Consider the following 18,427-nt stretch of genomic DNA (forward strand, 5'->3'; position numbering starts at 1 on the left):
GCTGGAATACTGGAAAATTCATGGGATTAGTAATACAGACATGTCTACAAGCATAATAATTTCTCATGAAGCAGTTAAATATAAACTTGGCTTTGGTAGAGAATATTTTTTATGGTGAAATGATTTTCAGCAAAACACGTGGAAGCTATCACTTTATAGTGTCCTACAAGAGGCAGGAAAAGAACACCAGATGTTTTTGGTTCGCGCCCACCCCAAACATTAAAATGTTTTCCTTACCTCTGTCTACACAGTCTTGGTCCAGAGAGATTGAAAAGGAAACAGAAAGAAAGAGACAGAAAATGGCACATAAATTCTAGATGGCAAGCTGCACACTGCCTGCCTCTTGGTGGTCTAAATGCCCATCATATTATATAACAAGTACAGAAACGTTTCTTATTTTGGGCACAACTCTTCTTGGCTATTCTTCACGTTCTTAAACTTAGATTTTTTTTCTCATTTGGTCAATGATCAGTGTATGAATAACGTCTACTTCCTCAAAGAGTACAATTTCATGCTGAACATGTTTTCTAGAGAGACAAAATGAGGCAAACACAGAGGTATAGGCATGTCTACACACTTCATGATTCTATAATCATCTTGGTTGATGATAGGACAACGTCAGCTTATTTTCAAAGCAAAGACGATACGAGCTCGGGTCATGAAATCACCTCTGAATGTTCAAATGCCAAGGATGGGATGGAGGGGAATGGAGGTGGGGGGGGGACCAAGGGAATGAATCACATAGCACCATTTATGGGGAAGAGCATGGGCCCGATTACACAGGAACATGGAGATGGGGTTGAGCAAGGACTGCATCCATGCATTCATGTGACAGCTCAGCCCCTAAGAAACCCAGAGAACGGTGCATTTGGTAACTTTCAAAACCCTCAGCTCACAGATATTTCATGCACTAACTAAGAATTTGGTTTTTTGAATATCCTAACGACTGGGAGCTGTGTGATACTGTCCAACGTTTGAGAGTTGTGATAAAACCACGGTCAGAAACACTTTCGAAAATATAGAGTTGACTATATTGTCTCATCTTGTTAACCGTTAAAAGTTGGTTAACTAATTTATTTTCAAGCCATATTGGCCACACATTCATTCACCCACTCATTAGTCATTTATTCCAAAATATTTATAGACTCCCTGTGACGTTCCAATTATGTAACGATCAATTACTAACCTTAATAACTATATAAGGTAGTATAGGAGATAATCCCAGATAAGGCACCAGATTATGGAACACTGAGTTAGGAACCCGATAAATCTACAAGCAGTGCTTTAGATATTAGATATGTAGCTCCAATGGCATGTATGTGATTTCTGACCATTTGTTATTTCGTCAGTTTGATGATTTACCTTTTCTTCGTATCCATTTACAGATATCCCTTGCATAAAATTGGCACAGAGTCCACTGAAGGTTTTAATTTTTTTCTTTTTTGTTTGTTTAAATGACATCTACAAATCTTTCACTTGCTTCCTGGCACGGTACTTCCAGTTTGTTCATTCTACACTTAAAACATGTCAAAAGGCGTTTTCTTGTTCTAATGTACTAAAAGAATACCACACATGACTTTTATAAGATTTTAGGACTTTGTCATATAAAAGGAGCAGTCTTCTCTGCCCCGACCAAAGCCATTTGACAGAAGGTACTTCTTAAATTCTACGGAACGTAATGTAGTCTTTTGGGATGACTCAGACCCCACTTTCAGGGGTTAACAGGAGCTGGGTCACTTTTTCCAGTAATGGCAGGTAAGGTACGGAGGAGACATTAAACCTGATGAAAGGGACAGCAGACTTGGGTCACGCTGCAAGGGCTACTTAAATCCATCAATGTGTTACTATCGTTTCATTCTCTCTAAATTAAAGCGTGTAAGCATGATACTCTAGTTCACATAAATTCTTACCAAACCAGAATTCACTGTGTACACATACAAATACAAGCATGTAGTAGTTAACTATGCATCTGAATGCCATAAGATACAAAGTTAAGAAATGTACTTACATTAGCAGCACCAAGAAGGATCAGTGTTGGCCCCAGCCCGATGGTGTATATTGATCGGAGCATGATGGACACAAGAAACGGCCGGATTCCCACAGGCTTGGAGAAGAAGAACAGCACAGATGTGCAGATTACCACTGCCATCCACAGGAGGGCGGAGAACAGAGGGGAAAGCGTGCCTGGAAAAGGCACAGGGGTCACTTGTCACCGAGAGAAAACACCAAAGTTTTGGCTTCCGTGCTTTTACGTGCAAACAGAGTCATGGTGCACAAATCTCAGCACAGCCCAGTCAACTTTCTACCACAGGAAACGTCTTAGGATGCATTACTCTTCGCTACATTCCCAGAAGACTTGTGCATTGATTTCAGGAGAGTCCACCGCTATGGGATGTCTCTGATTGGCTCAATAATGAGCTGAATGACCAATGATAGCTAGGAGACCTAGCTAGATAGGAGACCTAGGATAGATAGGAGAAAACAGGTGCAATTTTCAGGGAGAGAGAGGAACTCTGGGAAGAGGAGAAATGGACACCAGTGTGATGCAGAACAAGTTGGATATACAGAATGGGGAGAGGTAAAGCCACATGGCCTTAGGAATACTAATAGAAATAGGCTGTTCTGAGTTATAAGAGCAGCTGGGGACAAGCCCAGGGCAAAGGCCACGCTTTCTTGACTAGTCAGTCTCGGTGTCCTTGAGGAGCTGGAGGCCCCAACAAGAAGGTCCAAGTGCAGGCAACATCCTTCACATCAAGTCCATGAACTCTACTTTCATACGGGCGTGATTTGTGAAACGCTTTTGTTAAGTACACTTCACTTGCAAACCTCAAGTCAAATTGATGATTAGTGGTTGTGGGAAATCAGGTATAGTACTTCATCAACTCATCATTTCCTTGTTGTATTAGCATCAAGTTTTGCCATTACGGAGTCCTCAAAAGAACCTAGTTCAGGCCAGCAAGATGACTCAGCAGGTGAAGGTACTTGCCACCAAGCCCAATGATTCGGATTTGGTCCTCAGAAACTACATTTCAGAGGAAGAGGACCAACTCCTACAGGGTGCCCTCTGACCCCCACACAGAGACATGCACATATACAGTAAACAGACAGATAGAGGAGTAACTAGTAAATGTAAAAAATAAAAGAACCCAATTTATAGAGCACTTACATTTTATAAAATAGAGATATGCTTTGGGTGTTAAAACCCACATACATATGACTACATGTGAGAAAGCTTTACATGTTAAAACACATGTACATTCATTTTTATGTGTTAAAACACATGAGTGTACATATGTGTCTATACACTTGAAGACTGACTCAATTTCCCAAAATATTTAATCATCAGGAAATATGGCGCCAGGCAGACAGCCAGGCCAGGGAAGTGCTTGCCTCATGAGCACAAGAATACGAATTTGATCTCCAAAGCCCCAGGGATTAAGCCAAATGTGTTGGATTCCAGTGCTGAGGCGGCAGAGACAGGCAGACCCCCAGGGCTTGCTGGCCAGCCAGCCTAGCTGAACAGGTGAGTTCCAGGCCACTGGAGGACCTTGTCTCAAAGTGCAAGGTGAATGATGTCATGAAAAATAACACCTGAGGCTGACCTCTGCTTTCCACACACATGCACATACATTCACCTATGTACACATATACCTATGCACAAAAACATATTGTGCATGCACACACATACACATATGCTATCATGCACATACACACACTTATACATGCAGTCATGCACATAAACACATGTAGTCATGCACACACATGCACACACACATATAGTCATGCACATACACACTCACCCAAAGCAGTCATGCACACACATACACATACATGCAGTCATGCACATAGACACATGTAGTCATGCACACACACATACACATAATGCAGTCATGCACATAGACACATTCAGTCATGCACACACACAAATACTCATACATGAAGTCATGCACATACACACATACAGTCATGAACGCACACATAAGCATAAGAACAATCTCCAATGGTTTTTAAATGAACTATGTTAAAAAAAAAAAAAAAAAACAAGTTTCCTTAGAAATTTCTCACAAAAGGAGGTTTTAAAATTTTCCCTTGAAAAGAAGTGCAATTCTATGGCACATGTACATGGCATAATCAAAGAATCTCCTCTCGAGGGTGGCGTGTGTGGCATCTGCAGAAGGGACTTTAGGCACTGAGCTGTTGGCTCCACCAAAGGGTACCAGGACCTGAAGAAGGAAACGACAAACTGCAGATTTCTCCCCAGCATCCTGTGTCAAAAACTCCATAAGATGCTTATTTTTTTCAGCCACGTCTTTCTACCCTAAAACTGATGTCTGACACAAAACACCTTGAGTGCTTTCACAGGAAAAGCTTTGGATTCGCATCACAATGTTGAGGTGACCCATATACATCCTTTAATAAATGTTGCATTCATCGATGGCCAATGCATCTAAAAATTATAAAGATGCTTGTAGTTTGTCAGACGTTCTTAACTACCCTCAAACAACCCACAAACGACACTAATTTGGATAGGCTTCAATCCCAGCTCTATAACATGTTATTTATTGTGGTTTAGGTGTGGTGTGACTGTTTTCCCGAAGGCTCCAGACTTCAACTGTGGTCTTTGTGAAATATTACTAAGGTGACAGAATCTTTTAAGATGTGATCCTGCAGCAGGGAAATTAGATTAGAGTTCTGTCTTTGGAAGGGATTGGCACTGTCAGGACAGGCACCAGACACTGGCTTGAGAGCATGTGGCAACGTGTAGCTCCCCTGCTCACATGGTCCATCCCCCACAGCCACATCCCTTTCTGCTTCTCCGGAAGATCATGATATAACAAAGGGGGTCCCCACCTGGACTGGACAGATGATGATACCCATGGGGGCTTCCAGTATCCAAAACAGGGACTAAATAAACATTTGTCTTATGAAATGCCCAGAGTCAGGCATTTTATTATAGCAACATTTTTGTTGCTACAATGGCTTCTAAACAAACAGTAGAATAAAGTTATGGAACTAGAGAGCTGGCTCAGTAGTTAAGGGCACCTGCTGATCTTCCAGAGCACCTGGGTTCAATTCCCAGGAATCCAATAGTGCCTCACAATTGTGTGCAACTCTAGTCCTAGGGAATCCAACACCCTCTTCTGGCCTCCACAGGCACCAACTATGCACATGGTCCATGGACATACATGCAGACAGAACTCCCACACATTAAATAAATACAATTTCAAATGAGTTTTAAAAGATTGGGAGGAAAGAGCTCACCCTCCTCATTGTCAAAATGGATAGCCTCACTTACGTTTACTTTGATAACTGGCTTACACGTGCTCTGCTCAGCAAAAGCACGTCCAGCCACCATCTGCCTTGATTTGACAGCTCTCCCAGAGCAGTACAGGGAGAGCACCTTTAATGTCCTACTGCATGTGTGTTGACTCTCCGGGAGTCCATGAAAACAAAAACTCTACCAGGGTGTAAGGCAGCCCTAGCCTGCCGCAGTGTGCCTTGCAGCAATAAATCAAGCAGACAAGATATGCTCAGGGAGCTCATACCGAGCAAGCTACTAAATATTTATTCGTTCCCAGGTGGCGCAGCTGTATCTGGCTTTCCATGTGGGCTCTGGAATCCACGGTCAGGTCCTCGATCCTGCTTGTGCGGTAATCACTCTGCTGACCCAGCCATTTCCTAAGCCCCTGGCTTTGTTCTTTTAACAGTATTTTATCCTATTTCATGTGTGTCCTGTGTATGTGCACACGCATGGCATGCATGCGTGTGTGTGTGTGTGTGTGTGTGTGTGTGTGTGTGTAGATGCCCACAGAGGCCAGAAGGGGACCCTAGATCCCTTGGAGCTGGAGTCATAGGCATTTGTGTACCACTCTATGTGGGTGCTAAGACCCAAACTCTGCTCAGACAAGACAGCAAATTGTGCTCTTAACTGCTAAGATGTTTCTCCAGCACCCGCCCCCAGCTTTTCTTTTAAGGATGCATTAAAACTGACAACATCTTCAGTGAACATATGACACTGTTCTTCTCATCATGTGACTCGTTAGGCTAACTCATAAATAAAGTCTGGTATGATATTCTGAGATTTGGCACAAATGCTCATTCTGCATATTATCACCAGTTGTAAGGAGTATGGTGATGCCATTATGTAAATATGTTTCTCATACTGGTTAATGAATAAAGTACTGTTGGCCAATAGGAAAGGAAGGTAGGAGGGACTAGGAGACAAGGAGGAAAGAGGAAGGAGTAAGTAAGGAGTCAGCATGGAGAGACCGGGGAGACGAGACGCTGACCCATTTCCCTGGTAAGGAGACCACGTGGAAATATTAGATTAACAGAAATGGGTTAATACTTAAGACAGAGCTAGCTGATAAGAAACAAGTAACTGGCCAACAGAATTATATCAAATACAGAGTCTCGGTGTGTTAATTGGGGCTGGCGAGATGGCGGGACAAGACCAGCAGCGGGAGGAAAACCGTACTCTTTACAACCAGTGCCAGGCGATTTAACCACACCTTTACTCTGCCCCAGACGTGAGTGGCCCGCTGGGCTCTCCCTTGACATACAAGAAGGTGCATCCATGCACCTAAAACTGTGTTTTATGCATTTTGCAAGTAACTTGTGGACTGTAAAGCATGGGACCTTACACACAGCTTACTATTGAGTACATCTGTGTGGAATGAGAACATAAGATGGACAGTTATTTAATGTGGTTAATTAAGGATGAATTCCGTGGCCATCTGTGAGAACCATCAGGCTAGTTCTGACCTGAGGATTTATGCTTTGGGAAAATATAAAATAAAACTCTCTGATACTCTGGAGACAGGTGCTAGGATATTTCAACGGCAATCTCAGTGGGGTGTGGTGACTCATGCCTGTATCCAATCACAGGGTGCTGAGGCAGGAAGACTTCTGAGTTCAAGGCTGGCCTGCACTACATAGTGAGTTCTAGGCCAACCTGGGCTACTCAGTGCGACCCTGTCTCTCAAACAAACAAATAACCAAAACCAAAACAACATACAGCACTGGTGCCGACCCTTACTCACCAAGTGGGAACTCTTCCCCCTTAACATTTTGCATATTGCTATTAATTTTCCTTAATAAGCCTGTATTATATTTACTGGGAAGATTTTTTAAGGAATTCCTCTATACTTTGCAAGATGTCAGAAGTTGGTCCTCTAATAGTTATGAGCTTTACATAAAGCAGTACTTCTACTGGTCAGTTCTCTGTCTCCTCCTCCACTTAATATCTCTACACTTGCAATAAATACAGAAAAAAAACATACTTAATGAGAACTAAGCTTCTTCATGTTAAAGCTGCAGAGAGCTAGTGCATGTAACTTGGGAACTTGCAGGCAGTCGTTATTTGCAGAAACACAAGCACTTGCCTTCATCACCATCGTCCCCAAATGGGTAGAAGAGAGCCACAGCCAGGTTGATGAACACAGCCAGGTTGAAGGAGATGCTCCCCCAGAGGGAGATGTGCCTGGAGAACCAGAACAGGGCGGGGTTGTCTAGAAAGCAACAAGAACAAGAATGAGAAAGGCCAGTATTCGCCCCCATCAGCGGGAACCCTCCTAAGACAACGGGGTGCACAAGTGTCCATGAACTGTCACAGAAGCACATCGCACGTGAGTGGGTCTAACTTCAGGACGCTCATTGCAACACTCTAGATGGTAAAGGCACTTTCTAGCTGGTTCCTTTTCTATCCTTCAAGAGCGTCGGCGAAGGTGACGGTGCAGTAAATCCTTTACATCTGGCCCGTGCAGATTAAGGGGAAGGCAGCTAGTGGCTCTGGGGACCCTTTACTAAAGGGAGTATGCACATATGTGCTGTAGGCCTTGGTGATACTGATGTGTAAACTGATCTTACCCTTATGACGTAAAGTCACAAAAGCCAGGACCGCGGACTCAGTCCAGCGGGGGCGCCCTCACTGGAAATGCTCATTACAGTCAGTCTTTAAAACCTGAGTCTCATTGCTACAGTACAGCATGCATGGGAGCTAGAGAAATGTAATACTCCAGCCAGTGCAGTTTCTCAGGCCTGAAATCTCGGCGTCTGAGAGGCTGCGGCAGAGGGATGGAGGCTATGAGTTTGAAAGGAAGTGGGAATTTCTAGAAAAGGGAATCAATGTCTGTCATCAGAAATGAATTAGTGAATGGATCTACTAGAGAGTGTTCACTAGAAACACAGTTCTTTCCACTTCTAAATAACTGACATAGCTCGGGGAGGGGCCCGTTGGCGGAGCTAAATTGTCAGCCTTCTCTGGGCACCTAGCTGCTCCTCTGGGTCTTATCTATTGTTCAACTTGTCACCAGGTAACAATTGCCTGTAAGCCCAGATCCATGGGATACGACGCCCTCTTCTGGCTCCTGCAGGCATTACACACATGTGCATATAAGCCCACAATAAGCATATAAAAAATTAAAAATTAGAATTAAAACCTTAAAGGTAAAATATCAGAGTCGGTGGGGTGAGGCATATAAAAGGGAATAAAATGGACTTTTTGGATCTGGCCCAAGCCCCAGTCTGGGCTGTTGACTCACAAACTGTCTCCTCCCGAGTCCAGCTCATTTTCCTCATCTTGGAGAGGACATTCCTCAGTGACAGAGGCTGTGATGACAACGATATCTCCCTGGGCAATGGATCAAGAACTGTAGAGGTCCACACCACCGTGACATCACGCCTTGGTGTCTACCAGCTCACAAAATCATTTAGATTCTGCCTAAGCCCTTGTTCTATAGCCTGCTTCTAAAATTTAAGAGACACTTTCCACTGGAAATTATTTTAAGGTTTATTTCTTTATTAAAAAATATCTGTCATAAAACAGAGTCCCAGTTTGTTAGTAAATTAACTTTGAATTAATTTGCGCTTGCTATTCAATTAATTTTACATGAAGAAAAATTAATGTTTTTCAAATACCTCAGATAAAATTTTTGAATATTTCATAAATATTAGATGCCCCAATCTTTTTTTTTCTGAGTTCTATGTGGCAAAATTCTAAAGAGCAACAGTGTTGTAGAAAACTAAACCTGTGTGACATCATCTTATACCCAAAGGAGCCTTTGACCGGTTCCAGTCATACCCCTAATCTCTCTCAGTAAAGAGCCTAGAAAACAGAGTGGTGGACTACGGGTAACACACCTGCCCCCCTGTCTAGGAAAGTCTCCAAAGGCAATGAAGATCTAACCTCAAGAGGTCTTCAATCCCCCTTCAACTTCTGATATTTTAAAAAAACAACTTAAAATGATTTTTCAAATTAAGGGTTTAATTTTCTGGGCATGACTGTTTTGCTCATACGAATGTCTTGTGGACCCGGAGGGCAGAAGAGGGTGTCAGACCCCCTGAAAGGAGTTATGGGTAATTATGAGCAGCCATACAGGTGCTGGGGATATAACCCAGGTCCTCTACAGGAAGAACACATGCTCTTCTAGGCCATCTCCCCAGCCTGAGTGTTGAGGGCAAGGAGTCGGTGCAGGATTTCACACCTGCACTGCAACAGTACAGCTGCAGCCTTGCATGCTCAGGAGCTGCAGGCCATCCCATTAACCTGGGATTTCTACGTCCACTGAGCGGCAGTCCACTCAGCTCCAGCGACAGCTGGGCTTACACTCCCTACCCTGCAAGTGATACCAGGAACATTAAGCTGATAAGAAGTTCAAGTCATGATTTCAATAAACCGGGCCAGCATGCCTCTGATTTCACACTCACTTCTGATCTTCTTCTGCCATTTCATCTCGTTGTAGAGGTCCTCTGTTTGCTGGAAGAAGTCGTTCACCTTGCTTCCCTGCTCATCCCTCTCCGTCGTGTTGAATACTCGGTACTTGGATTCCCGAGTTAGGAACTCGCAGATATTGGGGACCGGGAAGACGATCTGCTCCATAGTCCTGTCATGCCGCACAATCTGCAACAATTGGATTGGTTGTCACCCATTTGCACACCTCAGTCTTGGACTCCGCCCTCAACTTCCTTTTTCTTAATTATCACATCGTGCTGTTTGACAGTTTAGTACAAGCGTGTAATGCATTTTGGTTACCATCACCACTATCCCATTATTCCCCTTCCGCCCCTGATGCCGGCTTCTTCCTGTTGTCCTTACTTCCAGGTTTTGGGTTTTGGTTGGCCCCCACCTCTACCCCCTGGGTTTTAACCAGGACCATCTGTGTGACTTCCAGTTCCAAATTATCCGGAAGCAGCCAGTAGGCTCACTGGTGGATCTACAAATGGATGCTCTGCTTCCCCAGCTTTTGGTTTTAGGATAAGTTTCCTAGTTACCTCTACTTGTCAACTTGACACAACTCAGAGTCGCCTGTAAGGAGACTCTGTTGAGGAAGCCCCTCGATCTGATTGGTCTGTGGGCATCTTGATTATTGATTGATATGGGAGGGTCAGGCCCACCACGCCAGCGCCATCCCCAGGCATGTGGTCCTGGGATGCTGATCCTAAGCCCAGGTGAGCCAGCACACAACATTCCTACAGCATTCTTCTGAGGTGTCTAGCTAAGGTTCCCACCGTAACGTATCCCAGTGTTCTACTGTGACCTGTAGATGTAAACCAAATAAATCCTTTGCTCCCCAGGTTGGTTTTGGCAAGACTGTTTGTGCATGTGGCCAGACATGAAACTAGAAGAATGAGTTTATTAATGATAATTTTATGAATCCAAATATGGGAAAGATAAACCAGCTGGGTGACCTCGAACCTACTACTTAAGCATTTGTGCCCTGTTCTTCCTAAGAGGGGCTCTGGGAGACAGGTGATATGACACAGTTAGCACTGTGTGTCCTGAGTTCTCCATATACAGAGAGGTATTAAAGTGTTGTCCTACCTACGGTTTGGTGTTTGGAATGAGAAATGTCCCTCACGGGTTTATGCATTTGAACTCTTGGTCCCTAGTTGGTGGCACAGTTTGGGGAGGTCATGGAACCTTGAGGAGGTGCAGCCATGCTGGGGAAATGTGTCACTGGGGGTGGCTTCCAGGGTTTAAAATCTTGCTTTCTCTCCCCAACCCTCCTGCATAGGAATAAATTATGACCAGCCAGCATAATGCTCCTATCACAGTGCCAGGCCTTCCCGGACTGACGGACTCTCCCTCGGGAACCTTAACCCAAAATAAATAAATAAAAGATAAATCTCTAAGTTGGTTTTGATCCTGGAATTGGAGGTATGGATGGTTGTGAGCTGCCCCATGGGTGCTGGGACCTGAATACAGGCCTCTGCCACAGCAGCCAGTGCTCTTAACTACTGGACCATCTCTCCAGACCCTTTATGTGCTAACTTAAAAAAAAATTAGAATACCAACTGTACAAACTACTTAGATATATTTGGTATGGTAGGCAACCACATGAAAAGAATTTTAAGAGTGTCGAGTATATATTTTTTTTAATTCTTAGGGTTTACTAAAGAAAATAAGCTTTGATTAATAAGCCAAATTATCCAGTCCCTGCATAAAATGACATGTTTAATTCTGGCTGTCACATTTTACAAAGGGCGGTGACAAACCAGAGACACCGCTGAAGGAAATGCATTAACTGAAGAAAGCCAAATATGGTTAATTTTCCCCCAGATTATTTAATAAACACTTACTCAGTCGGTGCTAGAAATACTGTGGCACTGAATGGAAGGAGAAGAAGAGGGTCCCCAATGCAGAAGGAATGAATTTAGATCCACGAGGGTCTTCAAACGTTAGCGCCAAGGGCTGAGGAGACGGCTTGCTGGTTAAAAGCACTTGCCATGCAAATATAAGGACCAGAGCTCAGATCTCCACAAACCCACTAAGTGCTGGCTGGGTGTGGCAGCCGCCCTGTAATTCCAGCCATGGAAGAAAGAGCCAGGGCATCCTCAGAGCAAGCTGTTTAGCAAGCCGGGCCATATTAGCAGCCTCTGGGTTCTGCTGCCTCAGTGAATAAAGTTGATGAATGGCAGGGATGATTCTTGATATCAACCTTGGGCCTCCCCCTGTGCAAATGAACGTGACCACATACATATGCGAAAACATGCAAACACACAACACACACACATCCCTAAGCTACCATGGTGAGGGGAGCGAACACTAGAAATGGTGGATAATTACGACGAGCTAGTGTGAGCTCTCCACAGATGCAGCATGAAATCTTTCCAAAGAACTGATTAAAATTGGACCTGCTTTCTTTTGAAACAGTGAGACTCCTTGTAGGAGCTGGCAGTGATGTAGGGATCAAGGGGGATTCTTTCTCAGATGGTGATAAGGCCTAAGCTCCTTCCCACTCTGTAGAGCTATTACACTGACCACGCCTAGCCACTGTTCTCATTAACACACGGGTCAGTGTGACAGGCAGATGTGACACAAGCTGTGACTCTGCTGTTGCTCACACATAACACGTCAGCCTTTACCGTGAAATGGTACTGCTTAGCGATGCTCAAAGACTTGGCAAAGATAAACAAAACCGCATAGAAATGGCCCACCCCGGAGCAACGGTGCTTGTGATGCTCCCTGCTAAAACTTAACACCCATCTGCCAGGAGGAGTGAGTGTGCTGTCCTGAATCGGGAGCCACAAGTGTTCGCCACTCCAACCGCTTCTGCCCGGTGAGTTCTGCCCAGAAGCATCAAAACGGTACCCCAGCTAAAAGTGACAGCCAGAGGGGTCCCCACACCCCTCCTGATCTGCCACCAGACATTACTCTGGTCTGGAACTCACAGAGATCCGCCTGCCTCTGTCTCCTAAGTGCTGGGAATAAAGACATACGCCGCCGTGGCTGGCTTCAAATACTCTGCTAAGTCATGAGCTCGATATAAGAAGTTCACACAGTTTTTAAGGGACAGATTCTCTAGTAATTACGTTGTCTCTAAAATATCACTGATCTGATCTGATCTGCCCTGACTGCTTCTGTGACCCAAATAAGAGAAAAATTTAGTTTCCATTTTGAAAACTTCAGTCATGGGGGGGGGGGGGATGTCCTTCTGTATGTTGTTAATATGTTTCTCTTATTGGTTGATGAATAAAACACTATTGGCCAGTAGCCAGGCAGGAATTTCAGGCGGGGCTACCAAACAATGAGAATTCTGGAGAGAAGCCCCCAGAGAGACACCATGTAGCTACCGGGAAGATAGGATGTTGGGCATTCTCCAGTAAGCCAAGACCACATGGAAATACTTAGATTAATAGAAATGGGTTAATAATTAAGACAGAGCAAATCAATAAGAAGCCTGAGCCATTAGTGAAATGGTTTATAGTTAATATAAGCTCCTCTGTGTTTATCTGGGGATAAACGGCTGTGGGACCAGGCAGAACAGAAAACTTCAGACTAGTTCTGGGGAGAGAAAAGACTTTGCAAGGAACTCAGATTCCACACGTGACCCTTGACCACCAGCTTATGGGACAGAATTTTCCACCAAAATCATCAAGTATTATTTCACAGTGCTGAAAAAAAATCATGGTCTTAGCTAGAAAGCAAACACATTCTTTCTAACAGTCTTAGCTGGAACGCAAACACATTCTTCCTAAAAGTCGCAAGCACATACCTCAATCTGTGCAGTGTGGTTGGCGTAATACTTCAAGGCTTCATCCCCATCGTCAGGGTCAGAGCCAGGCTTGAGCATCTGATGCAACAGTTTATTGTGGCGGGCCAACTGCAGGGAAGAGAATTAAAGGGTTAACACGTCTCTCCTTTTCCTTGGGATAAGACTTTGAAGTTCCCCTGTCCATTCCTGCCTGTGTCTTTCACAGTCCTGGGTTGACAGTAATTAGTCACGTTCTAGGAAGGCGTTTCTACTTCTGAGAAGCCTAAGGATCAGTCGTTCAGTTGGGCAGTGGTGATGCACACCTTTAATCCCAGCACTTGGGAGGCGGAGGCTCTGCCTCTGAGAGTTCAAGGCCAGCCTGGTTTACAGGAATACAGAGAGGACAGAGAAACCCTTGAGAAAAACCGAACCAGTCACTGAGAGTGGTTGGATAATTTTATCTCCAATAATTGTAAGGTTGTGTCACAGGGAAGAAATGTCGCAGTGGCATCCAGGAAGATTTAATTCTGTGACACACGTCTTTAAACTACACGTGCACGTAGGTTACTGTCACCAGCAGGGCAGTGGGCAGCAGAAACCACACGAAGGCTGTCCTGCTGTAGGCACATAAGCGGGGCTCTGTACCCAGAGGGCTCTCTCTCACCTGTGGAATCCCAGCCCTACAATAGCAGCTCTCACCAACCTATTCTTCTGCACATGACCGGCTCAAAAACTGGCTCTACGGTCATAGACTTCAGTTTCACTGCATTTGAAACTGGGCATTTAAAAACCAACGATCTCATGATAAAGACTTCCTTTTCATGTATGTATGTATGTGTGCATGTGTGTGGGGGTCAAAGGGCGACATCAGGCGGACCTCTATCATTGTCCATCTCATTTGTGAAGACAGGGCCTCTCAGCAAGTGTAGAGCTCACCATTTTGGCCGGGCTGGCTGGCCCGAAACCCCCGGGGAATCTGCTGTATCCACCGTATCCAAGTGAGCACTAGGATTTCGGCAGCAACATGCTATGGTGTTTGTAAATTGCAGTGTATCGCGAGTGCTGGGTGTCTGAGCTCAGGTCCTCATGCACCCCAGCGGAACACCTCCCCACCCTTCCGGAAGTCATCCTAAACTGCTTCCTGTCAGTCAGTGGAAGTAATCTTCCTCATTTGAACACTGAAGCCATTTGTTGGGCATTCCTCTCACTTTGTGGATAATTATACACATCCCCTTTAAATATCTTTTCCATAGATGACTTGAGCAGTTCCTGAAACCTTGCAATCTCCTTAACCTCTCAAGTGCAAATGTTCTATTTGTGCCCCAAGTTCTCCGGGGACTTCTAGGGGGCATCACTGTGCCACACAAGCCCACTACTCCAGGAGGAGTCTGCCTCCCACCTCCAGGCTTTTAAGTACAAGGTCTCATTAGATCCTGCTCAGAAATCTGGAATAGACACTTGCATCACTTCCATTTTACAGATGAGGAAACTGAGGCACAGGGAGCTTGCCTACAATCACATAGCCAAAACAGGTTAAAGGCAGTAAGTATTGACCTTAGACAGTTCAGTTCCAGGGTCAGTATGTTGTTGTTGATACAAGGCTGCAAACATATCACCCTGTATTCCATGAAGTCTTAATATAAATGGGACCATAAAGAATCAACACAAATTCAAGCAACAATCCAGACCTATAAAACCAAGTCAACACCCTGGGAGGTGGCAGTTCGATCCATTAAATATTCATCCCACCGACTCCAGAACACATCATTTTTGAAATTATTATTTTAGAGTTGCCTTTCAGGCTCATGATGTCTTGTTTTACTTACATTTTATGTTCAACTAAAATGTGAGTTATATAGCTTTTTATGACCATCCAGCGTCATGGAACCTGCTGTGACTTGTGGGTGTTCCTCAAGGTCTAAGTGGATTTAGAAAGGAAGTCCTGTGATCACTTGGGCAGAGCAACAACTGGCAGGAAGTGGGCAGTTCTGGCGTTGAAACCAGCGGGGCCCCACGAACTGGAATCGGGAGTGCCTGGAGAAGGGAGGGCACGCTATGGCTTCAAACTTGAGTCCTCCCACGGCTGAGCTGAAGGCCATGGGGAGCAGGTGAGGGGACCTCACGGGGGTATCTAGGGTCACTGGGGAGGGGCCCTTGAAGAGTATATGGAAGTCCTGGCCTCGCCTTTTTTCCTCTCTCCTGCTCCTTAGATGACAAGGTGGACGGCTTTCCGCCACCACGCTCTCCCCCCCCCCACGCCTCGACCACAAAACTCGGAAACCACGCATCAAAATCAGCCCTCCCTCCCCGTAAGCTGTTCGCCCTGATCAGCTCTTTTGTCACAGTATTGAAAATCTGCTTAGTGTGAAGTCCAGAACGACTGATGGACGGTTAGGGATGCCGAGTACTACAGAGCAATACAGAAATACATCAGGGAAGAGCAAAGCTGGGAAACATGAAAAATAAACGGCCCAGAGATTGATGTTTGTGTTCAAACTTCAAGCTGAGGATCAGAGAAGCAAAGCAGTCGGCCACTAGCTCTCACCTCTAGCTCAGGCTGAAAGGGCTGGTCCTGTCTCCACGAGCTCTCACCGAGCCTGAGACTGCTGCCTCTCCTCAGCGTGGCTGGAGAATGAATGCCTCATACTCAATACTGAAGACCCTAGTGTGGGATTACAGGCGTGTGACCCGTTACTCTTTCAGAATGATTCAATCTCGTGGATCCCTGGGTGGCCTTGAACTCATCTCAGAGATCCTCTACCTCTTAATCCTGAGTCCCAGGGTTACAGGTGTGTGCCACCACCTCCTAGCTTCCGGCTTCGGGGATTAAAGGTGAGTGCCTGGCTTCTACAGTTCAGCTATTATTAACTGGTAAAACTGACAGGGAGTTGGCTTTCCCCAGATTGAAGAGCCCGAAGTCACATGACTGTCTTTGTGTTTAGGTCAATAAGTGAATGATGTGTTTGCACCAAGCAGCATTCCCATCTGAAACAGCGGAGAGAGCAGGCTCCAGGGAAGAGCAGGCTCTTCTCTGTAAAATACAAATCCTTGTCCACAGAGCCCAGGCCCGGGGGTAGGCTCCCAGCATACTCTGAGGTTGAACAGGGTTCAGGGACAGCCATGGGGAAGAATTCTTCCCTCAAGAAGAAAAGGGCAGAGTTGCCGAAAGGGAGAGGCGAGAACATCGGAGATGAGTGAGGGGAAGGAGAGGCAGGCTTCTAGAAGCAGGTGAAGCCTCGCAACTCACCAACCACTCAGTGGCTGTTAGGAAAACATACTTCTTACAAAGTTTCTCTTTCTTTCCCAATCATCCTTGCTGTCTAGGCCAAAACTGGCACCCACATTGTCTAGAACATATTTGGACAAGAAAGTTAGAGAATCAGTATTTTCTTTTACACACAAAATAAGCTCTTGAGAACCCGAAGAAAGCAGAGTTAAAGGAAAGGTTGGCAACAGCAAAACAAGCAGATGAGGGTGACATTTCTGAGAAACAGAGTTTGACAAACTAGGACTGGGCACCCAGAAAGACACACAGACCTCCAGGCCATAAGACAAGAGCCCCAAAGTAAAGTATGATGTCTCAGGGTGATGTCTCACCACACGTGTGCGTGCATGAGCGCGCACACACACACACACACCACTCCTTACAGTGAAATAAGAAATCAGTCCATTTGAGACAGGATAGGCAAGGAGCCAATGCCAAGGTAACCAAGGAAATGGCAGCCGCATCCTGTGACCCTCTCCAGAAGGTCAGAAATCCCCTGTGGTCAAACATCCTTGAAGCTGCAGGCTCTTCCTATAACAGAAACGGATTCACCCCGGGGCCCTTTCCCAAGCACCAAACATGTACACTAAGAAAAGTTTTGCATTATCAAAGAGCCAGACTTCACAGCAGAGTTACCTGCGTGGTGGCTTTAGGTCCTCTGGTCCTCTCAAGAGGGTTAAGTGAAGAAATACACTAAAAGGAAGATGGGGGGGGTCCATGGAACGGGAGCGCGTGCACGCCGCCCTCCTGCTCAGCCCTTCCCAACCCTCCCACCCCTTTGTGGAGTGTATTGTCCTTTGCTGTAACTGTGCTAAGTAAACTTCTGCTTAAATTGCCTGTGTCTCTCGGTGATTCATTCATTCTCTCAAGAATCAAGGAGACATTTACCTTAGCCATTAACCATAGGGGCATAGGGGAGGGGTCCAGAATACTTCCTCCACTATTAGCAAATTACTCTTTACTGTCTCTCTCCCTCACTCAGACAGGACCTAGGTTAGGCTGGCCTGGGACTTACTGGGTAATGAGGGCTTGCCTGGAGCTCACCATGCAACCAGGCTGGCCTGGAACTCGAAGCAATCCTCCTGTTTCTGGCTCCAAGAATGTTGGGGGCCACCAGGACTGGCTACTCCATAGTCTTTTTACAAGGGTTTGAAAAAAAACCATTTGTTTTATATACAGAATATTTAAATAAATCCACCATGACTCTTAGAGATCTGTTATTTACATAACAGTGGTGATCAAATTAAGACCAAGGTCATGTGCAAAAGTGTTGAGGAATTGAGCAGAGTTAATTACTACAGGTGAAAGCCCTTGGTTGTCAGCTGGTTTACATTCCTACTATTAGAGTCTACCTTAAGTCACAGTAAATTTTAGAAAACCTCTTTAATGATAACAGGAAATAGCTTAGTAAGCAAAACAAATACGGACACTCACATACATGCACCTACACATGACCTATCCACATATGCAAGATACACACACACACACACACACACACACACACACACTTCCCCATATACAAAACACACACATTATCACATGTGATGGGGGAATGCCCTTCTGTGTGCTGTGAATATATGTGTCTCTTATTAGTTGATGAATAAAGTTGTGTTGGCCAATAGACAGGCAGGATGCAGGCAGGCAGGATGTATAGGCCGGGCTACCAGACTAGGAGAAGGCTCAAAAG

General features: G+C 45.1%; 1 protein-coding gene across 1 annotated transcript in view; it reads right to left on the minus strand.

Moving 5' to 3' along the window:
• Itpr2 (inositol 1,4,5-trisphosphate receptor type 2) overlaps positions 1–18,427 on the minus strand; it is a 356,230-nt gene that overhangs the window by 70,275 nt on the left and 267,528 nt on the right. Inside the window, exons 46-49 of the mRNA XM_051173394.1 lie at positions 13,497–13,604; positions 9,709–9,901; positions 7,386–7,511; positions 2,009–2,184 (exon numbers count right to left, since the gene is read on the minus strand). Of these exons, the coding sequence (XP_051029351.1) occupies positions 2,009–2,184; positions 7,386–7,511; positions 9,709–9,901; positions 13,497–13,604 (603 nt within the window). The remainder of the gene's footprint in view (positions 1–2,008; positions 2,185–7,385; positions 7,512–9,708; positions 9,902–13,496; positions 13,605–18,427) is intronic.

This window comes from Phodopus roborovskii, unplaced genomic scaffold (genome assembly GCF_943737965.1).
Source record: "Phodopus roborovskii unplaced genomic scaffold, PHOROB, whole genome shotgun sequence".
In the NCBI taxonomy this organism is placed as follows: domain Eukaryota; kingdom Metazoa; phylum Chordata; class Mammalia; order Rodentia; family Cricetidae; genus Phodopus; species Phodopus roborovskii.